Source organism: Oryctolagus cuniculus, chromosome 15 (genome assembly GCF_051225735.1).
Source record: "Oryctolagus cuniculus isolate XC-2025 breed Fujian yellow rabbit chromosome 15, ASM5122573v1, whole genome shotgun sequence".
NCBI lineage: Eukaryota > Metazoa > Chordata > Mammalia > Lagomorpha > Leporidae > Oryctolagus > Oryctolagus cuniculus.
In genome coordinates this window covers 41,106,797-41,124,905 of record NC_142881.1, presented here as the reverse complement: position 1 = coordinate 41,124,905, position 18,109 = coordinate 41,106,797, and the positions used below count along the sequence as shown (strand labels likewise).

The 18,109-nt window shown below is 45.6% G+C and overlaps 1 protein-coding gene and 1 long non-coding RNA gene across 2 annotated transcripts in view; one reads left to right on the top strand and one right to left on the bottom strand.

Annotated features, from left to right (window-relative positions):
- LIPA (lipase A, lysosomal acid type) overlaps positions 1 to 14,136 on the bottom strand; it is a 40,256-nt gene extending 26,120 nt beyond the window's left edge. The window contains exons 1-4 of the mRNA XM_002718498.6: positions 14,098 to 14,136; positions 11,118 to 11,271; positions 10,683 to 10,794; positions 8,542 to 8,659 (exon numbers count right to left, since the gene is read on the bottom strand). Coding sequence (XP_002718544.4) covers positions 8,542 to 8,659; positions 10,683 to 10,794; positions 11,118 to 11,146 — 259 coding nt within the window. The 5' untranslated portion in view covers positions 11,147 to 11,271; positions 14,098 to 14,136. The remainder of the gene's footprint in view (positions 1 to 8,541; positions 8,660 to 10,682; positions 10,795 to 11,117; positions 11,272 to 14,097) is intronic.
- Positions 13,329 to 16,075, top strand: LOC127484218 (uncharacterized). The gene is made up of 2 exons (XR_007911043.3): positions 13,329 to 13,626; positions 15,816 to 16,075. It is a non-coding gene; the product is annotated as an uncharacterized LOC127484218 (long non-coding RNA).
- Positions 16,076 to 18,109: the final 2,034 nt, after the last annotated feature.

Sequence of the window (18,109 nt, the reverse complement as noted above, 5' to 3'; positions counted from 1 at the left end):
TCCACTCTGTCTGTAAAAAAAAAAAAAAAAAAAAAAAAAAAAGCCCACTTCTGGTGAAGGCCTTCTGATGCCTCACCCCATGGGAGAAGGTGGGAAACCAGGAAAGCACAGGCCAGAGGAGACAGGGGAAGGGAGTGAGATTCATCCTCTTATCAGAAACCCATTCCTACAATAATGGAATTCATGCATCCATTAATGCACTTATTCATGGCTTAATCATCTCTTAAAGGTTCCATCTCCCAATGCTGTCATGTTGGGGATGAACTTCATAGGACACAGTCAAACCACAGCTACTATCAGCAAATAACTTTAGTAAAAAGCCTTGGTCATAGTGCCTGTTATTTGCTGGAGTACCAGGGAAGATGTTTATGAAACAAATTATGCATGGACTTTAAATATTTTTACAGTAAAATAAACATGTTTTAATTCCTTTTCTCAGGGGCTGGCGCCGTGGTTCACTTGGCTAATCCTCTGCCTGCAACGCCAGCATCCCATATGGACGCCGGTTCTAGTCCCAGCTGCTCCTCTTCCAGTCCAGCTCTCTGCTGTGGCCCAGGAGGGCGGTGGAGGATGCACCTGCATGGGAGACCAGGAGGAAGCACCTGGCTCCTGGCTTCGGATTGGCATAACTCTGGCTGTAGCGGCCATTTGGGGAGTGAACCAACGGAAGGAAGACCTTTCTCTCTGTCTCTGTCTCTCTCTCTCACTGTCTAACTCTATCTGTCAAATAAGAAAAAAAAAAATAATAATTCCTTTTCTCTGTGAACTTTGCTAAGTCTTCTTATAAATAAGGAGAGGCTTATCTCCAAAGCATTCACCCCAGGAACTTATATGCAACAGAAGCAGACTAGCAGGTTCTCTTATAAATCACTTTTCTGACTTTGTTAGGGAGGTCACTGTGGTCACAGACCTGACAGAGTGGGGGAGGAATTGAATTACAAGCTGATCACTCCTGTCTTTACTACCAACCAGCTGTTGTAACTCAGACAAGTTAATTGACCCTATGAACCTTGTCTCTCATGGGTAAAACAGGATGAGAGATTTTTTTTTTTTGTAAAAATTAATTAATTTGAAAGGCAAAGTGACAGAGAGGGAGGGAGAGTCAGAGAGACATCTTTAATCTGCTGGTTCACTTCCCCAAATGTCCACAACAGCAAGGACTGGCTCAGGAAAAAGCCAGGAACCGGAAACTCCATCCTGGTCTTCCACATGGGCGGCAGGGGCCAAAGCAGGTGGGCCATCATCCACTGCTCTCCTAGACACATTAGCAGGAAGCTGGACTGGAAGCAGAGCCGTCGGGACTCAAACCAGCATTTTGACATGAGACACTGGTGTAGCATGGGTTGCAAGCAGCAGCTTAACACACTGCACCACAACAATTTCCCCAAGAGTTCTCATATCTCTGTAGTTCGTGAGAATTCATTCAATGACTCACAGGAGACACAGGGCACAGCACTTGGTCTCTACTGAATACGTTCAGAAAGATATGTGCCCATACTGCCCAAACCCCTGCGCTTCCACTTCACAGTCCCCCTGTTAAAAGGGGTGACCTGCTGGAGTGAACCAGCATCACAGAACAAGGAGGAAAGCCCTCTCACCCCTCAAAAAGCTGTTCTCCCCACTGTTGGCCACTGAGCCTCTACGGTCAGCGGGCCACACGGAGGCAGTGGTCTGGTCTGTTTTGTCACAGGCACTTCCTCATGCTAAGTCCAGCACGCAAAGGTAGTAATGCCCTGATGATAAATGAAGCAATGAAGGAGAACAAAATGACATATTCACATGCACGCACACGCAGAGGCCAGCTGTGCTCTCCAGGGCGTTGCCTTAATCAGAGTGAACTCAGGATGCCCAGGGTGACGCTGCACCATGGACAGCGTTCTACTGAGGGGATTCTGAGTCTTAGGAAAAATCATTTGCCCCTGGGGTAAACACAATTAGCATATGGCGGAGCTGGGAAGCAAACCCAGGTCATGTGACACCAAAGTGCCAGTCACCTCCCTGCCAAACTGCCCTCCTGCCTTCCGCTGCCCCTCAACGCCACCACAGCCTAGCCTCAGACAGCTTCGTGTTAGGACAACTCCGGTTCACGGGGCTTCATCGTTGGCTGGATGTGCAAATCGTATAGCTCTGGAAGAAGCAAAGAGGTCCAGAGAGTGAAGCTCTTATGGGCAACACCTGGCCAGAGACGATGGTGCTTATTGCCTGACCCCAGGCACAGTCCTGCTGAAGACATTTCTTGGGTCAACACCTTCTACTTGTAAACAGATCCTGACATATGTAGCTCTCTGTTTAGAACACACTCCTTGTCGGGGCAGGCTGGAATCTGAGACAGCAGATACCAGAGACCACCAGAAAATCCATCACAACATATGAAACTACAGCTCCTATCTGAACTAGGTAGATACTCCATGGGCCTATTTCATCTGAATTTCATTAATAACCTAAAAGTAGTGACTATTATTCTGCTAGTGTAAGAGATAACAAAATTAATACTTAGGTTAAATAAATCCCCAAGCTCACATAGCTAAAGCAGTAGAGCTGGAACTTAACACATAGGCTGGCAGCTGCTACCATGCTCACAGTTAACTCCCAGGCAACCCAACCTCCACGGCCTACCACAGGAAGACCTCAATCTGTGTTTGTGGGCACCTTTGACACCAGAGGCAGGGAATCCTTAAGCTGATGTGGCCTTGAGCAAAGAACGCTATGAAGTTGTAACACTTATCATCCCAGATGCAGGAAGGCTGCAGGGGAAGTCCTGGGTAGGCAGAAACCTTGGGCGATTACCAAACAAACGAGTCAGAAAAGCCTTAGGCCTCCACATAATTTAAGGTCCAGTGAGAAAGCCAGAGCTCACACACTCACACTGCCCACAGTTCTTACTCACTGTCTTAACTGTTGTGAAATAAATACACAGAAAACTTTGAGAACATGTAGCCAGGGGCCTGGCCTGATGTGAGTGGCTAAGGAAATCTGCCCTGAAGAAGTGACTTTTGAATTGTAGGCAGAGGAAGAACCAGAGCACTAAGTGCTGGGAGAAGGAGCGAGCGCTGGGGCAGAGGAAGGGGCAGGACAGAGCACACTCTTTGCTCCCAGCTGCCCCTGTCCCTTTGCTCTAGCCACAATGTGGGTCTGCGAGACAAAGTGCCTGGTGACACTAACTCAAGTTGCTCAGTTAGGCAAAGGATCTGAGGCAGTTCCCTCCCAGTCACCGAGCTCAGGCGTGGATTAATGAATCCACATTTGTTTAGAACTATGGGGGAAGGGAATGTGTGGTGGGTGGGGGAACCCTACATGAAGCTTCCTAAAGTGCACTGAATTTACTCATAAAATGGTATCTATAAAAGGGAAGAGTTTCTGGAAAGGAAAAAAAAATTCAGAAACCAGACAAACTCCTAAAAGAAATAGCAAGAGGCAGGCATTGTGATTCGGCAGGTTAAGCCACTGTCTGCAGAGTCAGCATCCCATATGGGCGCTGGTTCATCCCAGATGCTCCACTTCTGATCCAGCTCCCTGCTAATGTGCCTGGGGAAGCGGCAAGTGATGGCAGTCCTTGGACCCCTGCATCCACATGGAGGACCCGGGGGAAGCTCCTAGCTCCTGGCTTTGGCCTGGCTTAGTCCCAGCTATTGTGGCTATTTGGGGAGCGAACTAGTGGATAGAAGACCTTTCTGTAACTCTGCCTCTCAAATAAAATAAAATAAAAATCTTAAAAAAAAAAAAAAACAGAAGAAGAAGAAAAAGAAACAAAGCAAAATGCAGGTCGATAATCTATCCTTCCAAAACGGAACCAGCAAGCCATGTTGTGAGTGTCTACTTGTGACTCAAAATGCTCACTGGACAACCATGGAGAGTCTCTGCCAACAGCACAGTTGGGCTGCCTTCTGGTTGCTGCCAGCCTGGAAAGGCATTGTTCCCACTGGGCCATCAGGAGTAACTTCCTAGCCATCAAAGTGCCACTATGGTGTTTTTTGACCACTGGCCAATTTCCCAGTTAGGCCAAGAGTAAATCTGTCCTGCACATTATTGCTAGTTGTGTGTTTCATGTATTTCTCTCTCTTTACCCAATAAAAATATGACTATCATGGGATCAACTTGCTTAATACTTATTAGGTAACACCACGCTCTCTAGCTCAAAGAACACTGAAATCAGTAGAGTGACTGGCTGGGCCATTACCCTTCAACCTGAGGCAAGTATCTTTTCCTTCTTGAAAAGGTTCTCTCTCCCAGTAAAATGAGGAACTTGGTTTACAACACAGCTTCCAAGTCCTAAGAGGTTTTTTGTTTTTTTTTTTTTTTAAACTTAGAACTCACCAGGGGAGTTTACCCAGGCAAGAAGCTGAGGTTCTTCCAGTGCTAAAATCTCATGACTTTTTGAAATAAGGCTGAGCAGATGAAAATAGAACCACTTCCCTATGAGTGATTAATTTCTGAATTTCAGTTCCCTTAAGGAGCTAGCAAAATGCAAGCCCAGCTCAATACAACAAGTGGGAAAGGTCACACATACACTCCAGAGGTAGCCAGAAACTGCTACTGTATGGAATAGGGGTCAAAGTTACACACAGCAGCAAGGACAAAATGTGTATTCATTACATCCCTGAGGATGACTTGATGGCAAAAAACATGTACCTGCATCTGGGCTTTAGAAAACTTCATGTGGCAAAACCACACAGGACAGATGAGAACTGGAGGCTGGCGGAGCTTCTAAGAAGCCAGTGACACAGGAACCAAATGGCTCAACCCCGTGCTCATGAAGAACCTCCGATTATCTCCAAGGGAGCCTATATGCATAGTCACAGGGGCCCACTGCAATGGGACCAAAAGATGCTATCACTCAGGGGCAAGTCGGGTTCCACAAGGAGTGTGCTGGCAATGAATGGTTAACATGTTAAGATGTCCTGTAACTGCCTGTACATAGTACAGGTGGGGGCCCGTGTTGAGGTGCAGTGAGTTAAGCTGCACTGATATTACATATAAAAGCATCGGTTCCGGTCCAACCTGCTCTACTTTCAACCCAGCTCCCTGCTAATGTGCCTGGGAAAGCAGCAGCAGATGACCCCTGCCCTCAGTGTGGACAAGGCCCAGATGAAGTTCCTGGCTCCTGGTGTCAGCTGGACTCAGTGCTGGTCATCGTGAACATCTGAAATGAACCAGCAGATGGAAAGATGGAAAATCTCTGTCTCCTTCTATCATTATGCCTTCCAAGTTAAAAAAAAATCTTAAAAACATACAAACCAGTATAGGTACATGGCATTATTTGGGGGATATATTAAAAGTACTAATTTCTTAAATTTTAAGCAGACTCAATTTCCTCTTCTCTAATTCTCTTTTTTACTGTACAAGGAGTCTTGAAATGGCAGTGGCGTGAGGCTCTGTGTTTCTGAGCTTATTTTATATGGTGACAGCAGCCTAAGGGAGGGTGGAGGTCAGGGAAAGCAAAGCAAAGGATAAGCTGAAGCAGCCTAACCTGGCTTGCCTACAGAGAACCTGACAGTGCTCAGGGTGGGAGCCCAGGCCACGTCATTGGGAGAATGACCGTGCTATTAATAGAGGAGGAAGACTGGAGGGGAAGTGGCAGGCCTGGGAGAGTTCCTCTTGATGACTGAAGGACTTTGCTTATTTATTTATTATTTATCAGTCTGACTTTAAAGGAACCAAAGTCACACCACTCACGTCATTGCTCTTGAGCTGGGGTAAAGGTCAGCAAGGGCCTCTGTCCCAGGCTCTTCCTTGTACCAAGGAACTGTAACCTGTCAGAAGAGCACCTAGGCAGTTCTTAGGAAAACTCACAATTCCCTTCCAGAACCGAGTGACTCATCATGGATTTCCTGGAAAGCTCCCCTCTGCAGTTAGCTCGAAGCCGGAGTTCTACGGCCTCTTCCCTGATCCCCTATGGGGGTGGCAGGAACAGAGAAGATGGTGGCTAATACCACGGCCAGATTTACCGCAGAGTACGTTCCGTCTGTGTTCCCCCTGCTGAAGACCAACAGCATCCACTTTCCCACCCTCCAACACCTCTGCCAGAAAGAGAAGAAATCTAACCACAGAACCAGAGTGAGAATGACTAAGTGAGAGGGTTTTCTCAGAGGAAGAGCCTGAGACCCCCAGGCGTGAGAGCACACAGGCAGGCAGGGCAGACCCAGGTCTGCCCTGAGATCCTCTAAGCTGCTTTCTGCCACGCGGGAGCCGATCAAGACTCCTGCACACCTTCCTCCTGTTCCAGGGCACCGTGCCTTCCCCTGCAATGGGACATGTAGAGTAGATGGTTCCACGTGCTTTAACTGCACACAGAAAATAAAGAATCCTGCAGGGTAAAGAGCAGGGGCATTCTCTCAGAATGCTTTTCCTGGAATTCTTAGTGCCTTTTAACAAGGACTCACACTGTTAATTTTATTAGCCAAAAATTCCTGTTAAGAGAAGTAATACCAATGCATATTTTTCTTTTAAAAGTTTCTTTATTTGCGAGACAGAGCCAGAGAAAGAGAAAAGTCCTATCTGCTGCTTCGCCCTCAAATACCTGCAACAGCCAGGACTGGGCCAGGCTGAAGCCAGGAGCTGGGAACTCAATCCAGGTCATCACCACTGCCTCTCAGGGTATGCACTGGCAGGAAGCCAGGGTCAGGATGGAGAGCTGGGAATCGGCACAGGTACTCTATGGAACACGTGTGCCTCGACCACTAGGCTAAATATCAACTCCCATATTTTACTTGCTTTACAGTCTGAAATCTATATACAGGGTCATTCTCTTAGATTCTCACTCTGGAAAAACCACAATAGATAAAAAGCAGATAATGATATAAAGCCCATACTGATACTGGAGGTTTTTAAGTTTGCTTTGAGGCAAAATAAATAAATAAATAAAAAAATAAAAAAAGAGAGAGAAGAAAAGGGAGGGGGGCTATTCTTTCCATGTAAAACTTTAATTAAGGAAGAGATATCAAAATACCTTAATCTAAACCTGAATTTCCCAGGTAAAATTTCCAGAAAGAAAAGATGCTAAGGAATAAGCTACATCTGGAGAGATGACTGAATAAGGATCTCTTATTCTGATATTTGTTTTAATAATTTCAAGTAGTCTTTCTAGAAATTCCTTCCCTGCACTGAAATCTGTAGTTTTGCTTGAGTTATACAATAAGTGATAGACTAGGCTAATCCTCCGTCTTGCAGTGCCGGCACACCGGGTTCTAGTCCCGGTCAGGGCGCCGGATTCTGTCCCGGTTGCCCCTCTTCCAGGCCAGCTCTCTGCTGTGGCCCGGGAGTGCAGTGGAGGATGGCCCAAGTGCTTGGGCCCTGCACCCCATGGGAGACCAGGAGAAGCACCTGGCTCCTGCCTTCGGATCAGCGTGGTGCGCCAGCCGTGGCGGCCATTGGAGGGTGAACCAACGGCAAAGGAAGACCTTTCTCTCTGTCTCTCTCTCTCACTGTCCACTCTGCCTGTCCAAAAAAAAAAAAAAGTGATAGAAAAAATTATATACATGAACATATGTTTATATCTCTTATATTTTTTAGCCAGAGATACAATAACTTTGATATATTCCTAGCAAAAGTAGCTTTCAGAACAAGTGCATGTGGAAGGCAATTCACCCTTGCCTATTAAAATCAGATGTTTACATGTATTCCGACCAAAACATTCTATTTCTGGGAATATATCCTATAAATGAACTTGCACATATATTCGCAGCAGTAATATTCATTGGCATAAGATTATAAATAGCATCAATACTCATTAATGAAAGGCTTGTTTAATTATGATATATCTATATAAGCGAATTTGATGTATCTGTGGGATAAATGCACTATATATTGTATGGGAAGATTTCCAAGTTATTAAGGAAAAAATTCAAAGAATAAAACAGTGTACATTATATGCCACCTTTTATATGAGGGCATTTCAAAGAGATTGTGGAAAAAAATGGAATTAAAAGATAAGATTATTTTGGTGCCCAAAAAACTTCGGAATCCACACATAGTTTTTCATGATTTACATTTCATACAAGGTTTCTGAAGACCTCTTAACTTGAAAAGGAGGCAAAAGAAAAACAAGGATCTATGTTTGTGTTTCTAAGAAGATTTTTGGAGATAAAGAGGCTAAAAATGAAGAGGTTTTAGAAGGATGGGAAGTTAAGAATGAGAATTCTCAGAAGTATTTTGCTCTGTATCTTTTGGTTTTCCTTGATTTTTAGACCATGTGACATCAGTTATTCAAAAATTTAAATAATTTTCAAATAGCAAAAGCCATCCACATAGTGATGAATACATTTCATTAAACCAGATGCTTCCTCATCAAAGAAAACTGAGATTTTAGCATAGTCTCAAATACATCTGACCTTGAACCTTTAGGCAAAATACGAAATTAGATGATTGTCCTTATTTCTTTAAAAGAAAAAGGTATTTCTCCATGCCTTGTATAAATGCAACACACTTAATACTTCAATATAAAAATAATCCTATTTCAATGTTTTCAAGTTAAAACTGAACTTGGTTAATGATGTAAAAGCTGTCCAAATTCCAGCAATGCTCTCAACACAGAAAACTCCCAACCTTTGTCGGAGTGGTTCTTCCTGCCATGAGGGATGTGGTGAAGGCACAGAATGTACCCATCTTCTGTCTCCACGTAGTGCTCCATGGCCGGGTATCCCCAGTGACTGATGATTTCACTCTGGAGACAGAAAACAGGACAGACTCTGAAGTAACTGTGCACACACGGACAGGCAAAGGAGAGCAGAATGCTGATGGTATTTTCTGGGCTTTACTTAAAACATCCATTGTTACTAAATGTTTAATCTGTTCCATCTAGATGCCAACATTGCATAACAAGAGAAAAGTCTACCTATTCACAGGTTGGTTAAATGTTGGTTCCACCATTTTAGGGTGTTCTGTATCAAGTACTTCTAACTTTACCATAGCTTTGGGCCTCATGGCTTCCATTTTGCCTACCAGGAATAGATAAACTCTCTTTTTTTTCAAAGTACGCCAGATAGTCCTGTCAAAGTATAAAACATTTTCCTTTTTTAAGAAGCTCCATCCTGGGAAATAAAGTATAAAAAATTCATTTGTTTTTAGTCAGTAACTAAAAACTTTACATTAGAATGCCAAGGTAAAAGTGAAGAAAAGCTGAAAAAGCAAGGAATTATGATCAGATACACTTTCCTATAGGGAACAATCCACAGGGCAATCATGAATCAGGAGTTCAGTGGGATATGAAAGATTAATTTAATTATGCAAAAGATCTATGTAGCTAAATGTCCACCTATCATAAATACTTGAAAAGATAATGTTTTTGTTCTTAAAGGAAGAAATTTTTTTAAAGGGGGAAGGTAATAGAAAAGCTCTGGGGCCGGCGCCGCAGCTCACTAGGCTAATCCTCCGCCTAGCGGCGCCAGCACACCGGGTTCTAGTCCCGGTTGGGGCGCCGGATTCTGTCCCAGTTGCCCCTCTTCCAGGCCAGCTCTCTGCTGTGGCCAGGGAGTGCAGTGGAGGATGGCCCAGGTGCTTGGGCCCTGCACCCCATGGGAGACCAGGAAAAGCACCTGGCTCCTGGCTCCTGCCATCGGATCAGCGCGGTGCGCCAGCCGCAGCGCGCTGGCCGCGCCGGCCATTGGAGGGTGAACCAATGGCAAAAAGGAAGACCTTTCTCTCTGTCTCTCTCTCTCACTGTCCACTCTGCCTGTCAAAAAAAAAAAAAAAAGAAAGAAAAAGAAAAGAAAAGCTTTGGGATAAGAAGTGGAAGTTTACCTTGAGTACCTTGTTGTCAGCTCACACCCTCTTGGCTCACTAAGAAATCTCTTGATTCTTCAAGAGATAGCATCAGCATTTAAAGATGTTGCTTTCTTTAATATTTTGTATTTTTCCAATGTTTTATGCCTAAATGAGGTATTTAAACATTCTTTTTGTCTACTTAGGATTAATAACTTTGGGGTGCTTCAATTAATCAATAACTTATTTTTCTTTCTTCGTCCTAACAAACTTTTTTCAGATACTTTAATTTCGTATTGAAGGATTTTCCTGGGACATCCTTTATCAGAATCTTGGTTCAATGAATTCTAAAACCAGCACTCAATATGTAATGTCAATGAAGTTTTGCCACATTCTTATTGGTCTTTAAACTCAGTGAGACTTAAAAATGAAATGAATTAATAAAAATATCTTATTAAGAAACGTAGGGGCAGGTGCTGTGGCGTAGCGCATAAAGCTGCTGCCTGCAGTGCAGGCATCCCATATGGGTGCCGGTTTGAGACCTGGCTGCTCTGCTTCCAATCCAGCAGTAGAAGATGGCCCAAGTGCTTGGGCCCCTCCATCAGCATGGGAGACCAAGAGCTCCTGGCTCCTGGCTCCAGATCAGCCCACTCCGGCCCTTGCGGCCACTTGGGGAGTGAACCAGCAGATGGAAGACGTCTCTCTCTCTCTGCCTCTGCCTCTGCGTAACTCTGCCTTTCAAATAAATAAATAAATCTTTAAAAAAAAAAAAAAGAAATGTATAGTTTTAACAGCAAGATGAGGTTTGTTAAATATTACTTGGTGGGAAAAGTCTAGCAAAAACAATCTAAGATTCGGAGAAAGTGAAAAACATAATGAAGTATAAACAGATTAGAATTCTGGCTTTGGGTACCCATATAACTGGATTAAGATAGCAACATCTGTCACAAAGGCATTTTTATAGCTCATGACTCTGATGTACTCACCACATTCATGTAGACTTCAGGATCCACAGATGTGGGCTTTATACTAGATCCCTCAGAATGCCACGTCCCAAGGACCAAGCAGGCCACCAACACCAAGAGCTGCATTTTCATTCTGTATGAAATAGTCCTTTGTTAAATGGCCAAATCTTACTAAACTGAAATATGTTGGCAGATTACGCTCCCAGAAATGTTCTGAGCCAGATGTAGGGCAAGTGAAAATTAAACAAAGGGAAAATATGAAACAAATGTCTCCAGCCATATTTGGAAGCAGAAAATGAAGAATTCTTATTTACTGAGACCTTCCCCACCTACGACCCCCAAATAACATGTGACCATTGGAAAAGAAAAGCATTTTCCTCCTAACCAGAGAAATAACAAAAAGACAGGACTTAAAAATGGGACAGGCTGAGAAACAAGAGTCACAAAATTACCCACCTCTTCTCCTCCTTTTGCAATGGAAGCATCTTTAACTTCAGCCAAGGTTAACTGTTATCTCCTCCTACCATGTATTCACTTCTGCTCTTGCCCAAAATTATGTCAGCATTCCAATGTGTCAATCAAGGGCGGAGAAAGAGAAATGAAAGAAAACCTACAAGAGAACAGAAAAGAAGAAGTCTACCCCCGCCCCCTTCTGAAACTCTTCAATCATCGACAAAGATCATCTTAGCTTCTGGAAGTAATGTCTCAAAATCACCGCACAGCAAAAATCTCAGAAATTAAAGGTGTTTTGCCTTCCCTAAACACACCCAGATGGTTCAAGGAAAAGCTGAGGCTCCTGACCAGGCCTCCCACATGTTAAAGATAAATAAAATAACTTAAATAGAGGCATGCATTTATGCTTCCATAATGACTGGTCTGAGGGTACTTCAAGATCAGGTAAAATGAGATTAAAAGTTTATTTGTGCAAAAGCAATTTTGAAGTCCATGCATATGAAGAGTGTTCAAAAAGTTTATGGAAAATGCAGATTACAAAAAATTATGCATGGATTTCCAATTTTCTGCAACAAATAAACTTCTCTTTTTTTAAAAAAAACATTTATTTAGTAATTTGAAAGGCAGAGTTACAGAGAAGCAGAGGCAGAAAGAGAGAGGTCCTCCACTCACTGGTTTACTCTCCAAATGGTTCCAATGACCAGAGCTGAAAGGATCCCAGACCAGGAGCCAAGAGCTTCTTCGTGGTCTCCCACACAGGTGCAGGGGCCCAAGCACTTGGGCCATCTTCTACTGCTTTCCCAGGCTAGCAGAGAGCTGGATCCAAAGTGGAGTAACTGGCACCCAAATGGGATGCCAGCGCTGCAGGTTTACCTCCTATGCCACAGCTGCAGCCCCAACTTTTCTTTTAATTTCGTCTTTCTATGAACTTCTTGAAGTTCCTTCATATAAAAGCAATTATATGTGTAACAGCTCAAAACTGGAAAAACCCACATGCTTGACTGGACACATTGTGATACATACATACTATTCAATAATATAGATAAACCTCAAAATAATTACTCTGAGTGAAACCAGAAGTTGGTGCTTTGGCTTACCAAGCTAAGCCTCTGCCTACAGCGCCGGTATCCCATATGGGGACCAGTTCATGTCCTGGCTGCTCCACTTCCAATCCAGCTCCCTGCAAATGGCCTGCGAAAGCAGTAGAAGATGGCCCAAGTGCTTGGGCCCCTGTACCTGTTGGGGAGACCTGGAAGAAGCTCTTGGCTCCTGGGCTCCTGGCTTCGTACTGGCCCAGTTCCGGCTGTTGTGGCAATTTGGGGAGTGAACCAGCAGATGGAGGACCTTTCTCTCTCTCTCCCTCTGGCTGTAACTTTAATTCTCCAATAAACAAATAAAACATTTAAAAAAAAATCTGAAGACCAAAAAAGTATGATCCTATTTATAAAAAAAAAAGAAAGAAAACAATAGAAAATGCAACTTAATCTATATTGACAGAAAGCAGAGCCATGGTTGCCTGGAGAGAAAGAGGAAAAGATTACAAAGGGGCAACCACAAGACATCTTTTGGGTGTGATGTACAGGTTCACACTATTGAACGAACTGATGGTTTCACACCTGTTTGCACACAGCAGAACTCATGCAGCAAATTGTATAAATGAAATATGCCCAGTAATACTTCTATACTGCTGGGCTTATTTTTTTTTTTTTTTTGACTTGCACTTAAACTAAGTATTCCACACGTCTTAAGAAGTTCATTCTCAGGAAATTGCAAAGTGAACTGATGGCCTTCTGTTGATGAGATTCCTCTTGGTGTTATTTTCTCAAAATTCTAGACAAGAGCAAACGTTATGTTGAGTCTGCTTTGGCAAAGCAAGCCCATTGTTTTTACTTACAAATTCATATTTCTCAAGGGTAGTTGTGTAGGTCTGTTCAGCACGGGGCTACTTGTTCCTGCAACTACTAACACCCCAAAAGTCCATTACCAGTAGAGAAGAAGGAGCGGACTTAAAAGGGAGAGATTAAAAGGTGAGCAATAATTGCTTTCTAGGAAGCGCCACAGCCAGGGAACCTGGACCAGCTGCCTGGTAGAACTAACAGCTCAACCTACACAGCTGGACATGCTTTTCAAACAACACTTAGTTTCTCTACCTTCTCTACCGTTTAGTCAAGTCATGGTATGAGTCACTCAAAGGAGGAAAAAACCCTCTAAGCTGAAGAGTGTGTGTGTGTGTGTGTGTGTGTGTGTGTGTGTGTGTTCTGGCTTCCTCGCAATTCAACCAATGTCTGCTCCGTTCACCCCAGTCCCAGGGTAGAGTCTGAACCATTTGCCAGAACCTATGAGATGCACGTGCGAGAGCTCCAAAACTGGGAGGGGGCGGCCCAACATTTCAGCGGCAGAAGAAAAGGGCTTTCTAGGAATAACAAGAATTATGGCTCCTGTGGAAGCTCCGGCGCCGGGCACCGCAAGCAGCACTGCTGCTGTCCACGACTCCTCCACCCATCCCAAGGCGGTAGGTACCATTAAGTCCGGTTCTTGGGACCCGAGGTTTTCCCAAGGTAAGTACCGGGAGCAAAGTGTCAGCGGATCAAAGAGCGGGATCGCGGGTACTTTAACCAGGACAGAAGCCTGACGCGGTCTGGAGGGCAGGCTGTCCCGAGGGGATAACGGGACCGCAGGACCGCGCGCAAGCAGGGCAGCTGGCAAGGTGGCGCCGCGGCAGTCCCCGAGGTCAAGGGGCTCTGCGCAGCCCCACCGGCCGCAGCGCGCCCCAGCTGTCTCCCGAGTGCCCGGGAGACGACCCCGGCCTCAGGCCGCCGGCCGCAGGAAACACCCACAAGCCACCAGGGCAACAGGCGCCCGGGTCCTGGTGCAGAGACGCTGGGCGCGAGGGCTGCACCCCGAGCCGGGTGCGGCTCTACCAACGGAGCCGCGGGCTGCAGGCCGGGCCCGCACCCTGCGGCGCAGCGGGGCCCGCACTCACCTGGGGCCGTCGTCCCTGGCCACAGTCCCGAGCCGCACTGACCGCCTGCGGAGCGTCGGTGCAGGGCGGAGCTGGAGTGGACCAAGGCGTCCCCAGCGAGTGGGCGGGCAGCCGCCACTCGAGTCGAGCTATTAGCGCCTCCAACCAGAGGGCCGCTCAGCACGGGAAGTGCCGCGGAGACTCCGCCCCGCACCCACCCGGCGCCACCGCGGTCAGGCTCGCCCGGGAGCAAGGCACCGGCAGAGCGGGCGCCACCGTGGAAGGGCCCGGGAGGTTGGGGGCTTAGACCCCAGGCCTACCGGCGGGGCCCAACCCCCAATGCTATCCGCAGCCCGCTTGCTCAGGGTGTTCTCTTAAGGGCTGCCTCCTGCTCTGCCCAGGAGCTCCTGCTGAGCTTGGGCCTTCTGGGCCTGCCATAGAGAACATGAACTCTTATCAATGAAAATAAGTTTACAAGCCGCAAATATCACGCTTAGCGTGGTTCCTGACGCAGAGCAATCCAGCTGCACATTTTAGATTTATTGTTACAATTTTGTTAAAAGTGGAAGAAATAATTTCCAACATGCAATATTCTATACTAATCACTTCACTCAACAAGCATGTTATTAAGCACTTATTAAATGCCAGGCATTATTAAAAGATGGGGTACAGCAGCTCCCATGAAATCCCTGTTCCTAATATCTTGCAGTGGGAAGAGACACCCTGTGCATGAACAACTATGTAATACATGAGGTGGTGTTAAATGCTATGGAAACAAACAGGGTAAAAAGGGTAATGAGGTAGGAGACTATGTTACAAATGGGGGGATCTTCAGAAAGTTCGTAAAGGTGCATGTTATGAAAATGTGCATGGGCTTTAAAATTTCTGCACCAAAATAAGCATCTTCTAATTCCATTTTTCCACAATTTTTTTAAGTGCCCTGTTACGGGTGATCAGAAAAGGACTCTGATAAAGAGACATCTGAGCACAGAGGGGAAGGAGATGGTTGAGAATCATGTGAATACTGGGAGGGAAAACATGGGGGTAGGGGGAAGGAGCAAGTGCAAAGACCCAGAAGCAGGAATATTCCAGAAGTGTTGTATCAAGGGTCACAGGCAGAAAGCAATGGAACGTGGAAACCCTGAGGTAGCTCAGTGCCCTGGGGCCCAGTTGTCAAGAGTTTACCTCATCTTCCAAGCAAGATGAAAGCCAATGGAGAGTTTTTAGTAGAAGGGCGACATACTCTGGTTTACAGTTTAGAGAGGGCACTCTGGCTGCTGAGCTTAACTGTGGAGCAGAATGCTACTGCAATAATCCAAGGGGGAATTAATCATGGATTGGACAAGATGGGGAGAGCAGTGGAGGTGGGGAAAAGTAGTCAACCCTAGGTGTTAGGAAGTCAGATATGAGCTTATGTGTGTGTGACAAAGGCCTAAAGAAAAGACATCTATGTCCAGCATATGCATCTGCATCTCAAAGTCATCCCAATAACGTTTCAGGGGCAGCCCAGTATTAGCATCCTGCCCTGCCCCCTCCTACCCGATTACCTGCCGGGTAGGGGTCCCCGCCCCTTCTGCCTGACAATCTTCCAGAATCTTCCAGATGCAGCCCAGTATCTGCATTTCAAACACCCTGCTCCAGATCCTGGGTTAGGACAGCTTCCTCCTGTCTGATACCTTCAGGGGAAAACCCAGATAGAAGCTTCTTAATATTTACATCCATAAAATCCTTTGTTTCAGGAAGAGATGTGTGAAGACAAAGACCCATCTCCTTAAAAACCCCTGGCCTCAACTGGACTGCGTGCTCAGCCCTCTGCCTCTATGCTGAGCTGCTCACCTGGCCTGGCCTGGCCTGGCCTGCCCAGGTGTACTCTCTCCACTCAACCACGTAACCCCACTCTCCCCCAGTCTGAGCGACTGGGCACTCTCTCTCAGGTTCTGTCTGGATGTTCTTACTGATGTCCCTTCTCTAATAAACCTTGCTATTTTACCTTCCACTACTCTCTGTCTCATGCTTGAATTCTTTCTTGTGCGAAGACAAGAACCCTGTCATTCACCAGTAACATAGGTATATTCATGAAATTGAGCCAACAGGATTCGCTGGTGGATTGGACAGAGGTATGAGAGAAGTAGTATCGAGGTCGCACTCATTGCTTTAGTAAAATGGGGTTGCCATGAAGTGAAGTGGAGAAAGTATCAGGAGGAGCAGCATGAGAGGGAAAGCCAGAGTTTGTTCTAGATGTGTTGGTTCTAAGATGCCTATTAGAGAGCTCAATGAGCTAAGGCTACACCAGGAAAACAGAAACCACTGTACATATTACAAACAGAGGAAATGGTTACACAAGTTGGGAAGTCAAACAGGGTGGTAGGCAGGTAACTCAGAGATGATTAACAACAGGAAGGGCTGGGGCATGATTGGGAGAAGACAGAACCAGCAGAGACCAGAGGGTGAACAGCCGCCCCTGCTAAAGACACTGCCTGAGGCCAAAAGAGGGAACTAGAAACTGTGGCTTCCCCTTCATTGTGCCCTTCTGTGGCTCATCGAATCCTTCCTGTGGGTCAAACGCAGCCTGAATCTGCTGAAAATGGACCTAAGAAATGCACTCTGCCAGGAGCAGACCCCTATGTTGTCCAAGACAGAGCAGAGCAGGACAAGGAGAAGGAATGGAAAAGGCAGAGGTGAGCAAAGCATCCACTTGGAGTTGTTGAATAGGCACTAGGATGAGTGGATCTAGCAGCCAAAGTCAAGCCCTAGGCGTGAGATACATTTTGGGAACCACCAGTATTCAGAGCTATGAGATTAGATGATGTCTGTAAAGCCAGCATAAGTAGCAAAGAATATATGTAGAGACTCAGAAGACTAGAAGCCGAGAAGACACTGGGGGAACAACTGAGAGTGTTGTACTTAATATCAAGTGTTGTACCTAATATATCTTTTTAAGAAAGAGGAAGTGATCACTTTAGTGCCAGGGATAGCTTGAGTGAAAGGACTCCTGAGAAATAGCATCAGTTTTAGCAACATTTCTGTGTGTTGGTTGCTCTGCCCTTCATGTAGAGTAAACCCTCAACAGAAGCTCCATGTTCCCACTCAGTAGATGAGAAAACTGAGGCTTGGAAAGGTTAAAAATATGGCCCTGAATCACAAAGGCAGGAAAGGATGCAGTCCAACATCCAACCCAGGCAAACTAAATACAGATCGTCATCTAAGAATGAATGAACAAATGAAAATACAACCAAAAAGTTGCTTGACCCAGATAAGGGGAATTTTCTTCCCGTTCCGATTTGTGCAATTATAATCCACAATGACTGGTGAATGACCCATACTTTTACCAAAAGAGGAAGTTTTACATAATACAAGAGGCAACAAGTGGTAGCAATGGTGATGGTATTGGTATAGGATGACCACTTTTTATTATAAGCCAGACTGGTATAGTAAAGAGTGAAATAGGGGCTGGCATTGTGGTATAGTAGGTTAAACCTCTGCCTGCAGTGCCAGCATCTGGTTCAAGTCCCGGCTGCTCCACTTTCGATATAGCTCCCTGCCGATGGCCTGGGAAAAGCAATGGAGAATAGCTCAAGTCCTTGGAACCCACCACCCACATGAGAGACCCGGAGAGGCTCCTGGCTTGGGCCTGGCCCAGCCCCAGCCATTGCTGCCATGTGGGGAGTGAACCAGTAGATGGAAGACCTCTTCTTTTTTTTTTCTTTTTTTTCTTTCTTTTCTTTTTTCTTTCTTTCTTTCTTTCTTTCTTTCTTTCTTTCTTTCTTTCTTTCTCTCTTTTTTTTTTTTTTTGACAGGCAGAGTTAGTGAGAGAGAGACAGAGAGAAAGGTCTTCCCTCCGTTGGTTCACTCCCCAAATGGCCACCATCCGAAGCCAGGAGCCAGGAACTTCTTCCTGGTGGATGCAGAGCCTAAGCACTTGGGCCATCCTCCACTGCCTTCCTGGGCCACAGCAGACAGCTGGACTGGAAGAGGAGCAACCAGGACAGAACCAGTGCCCCAACTGGGACTAGAACCTGGAGTACTGGTGCCA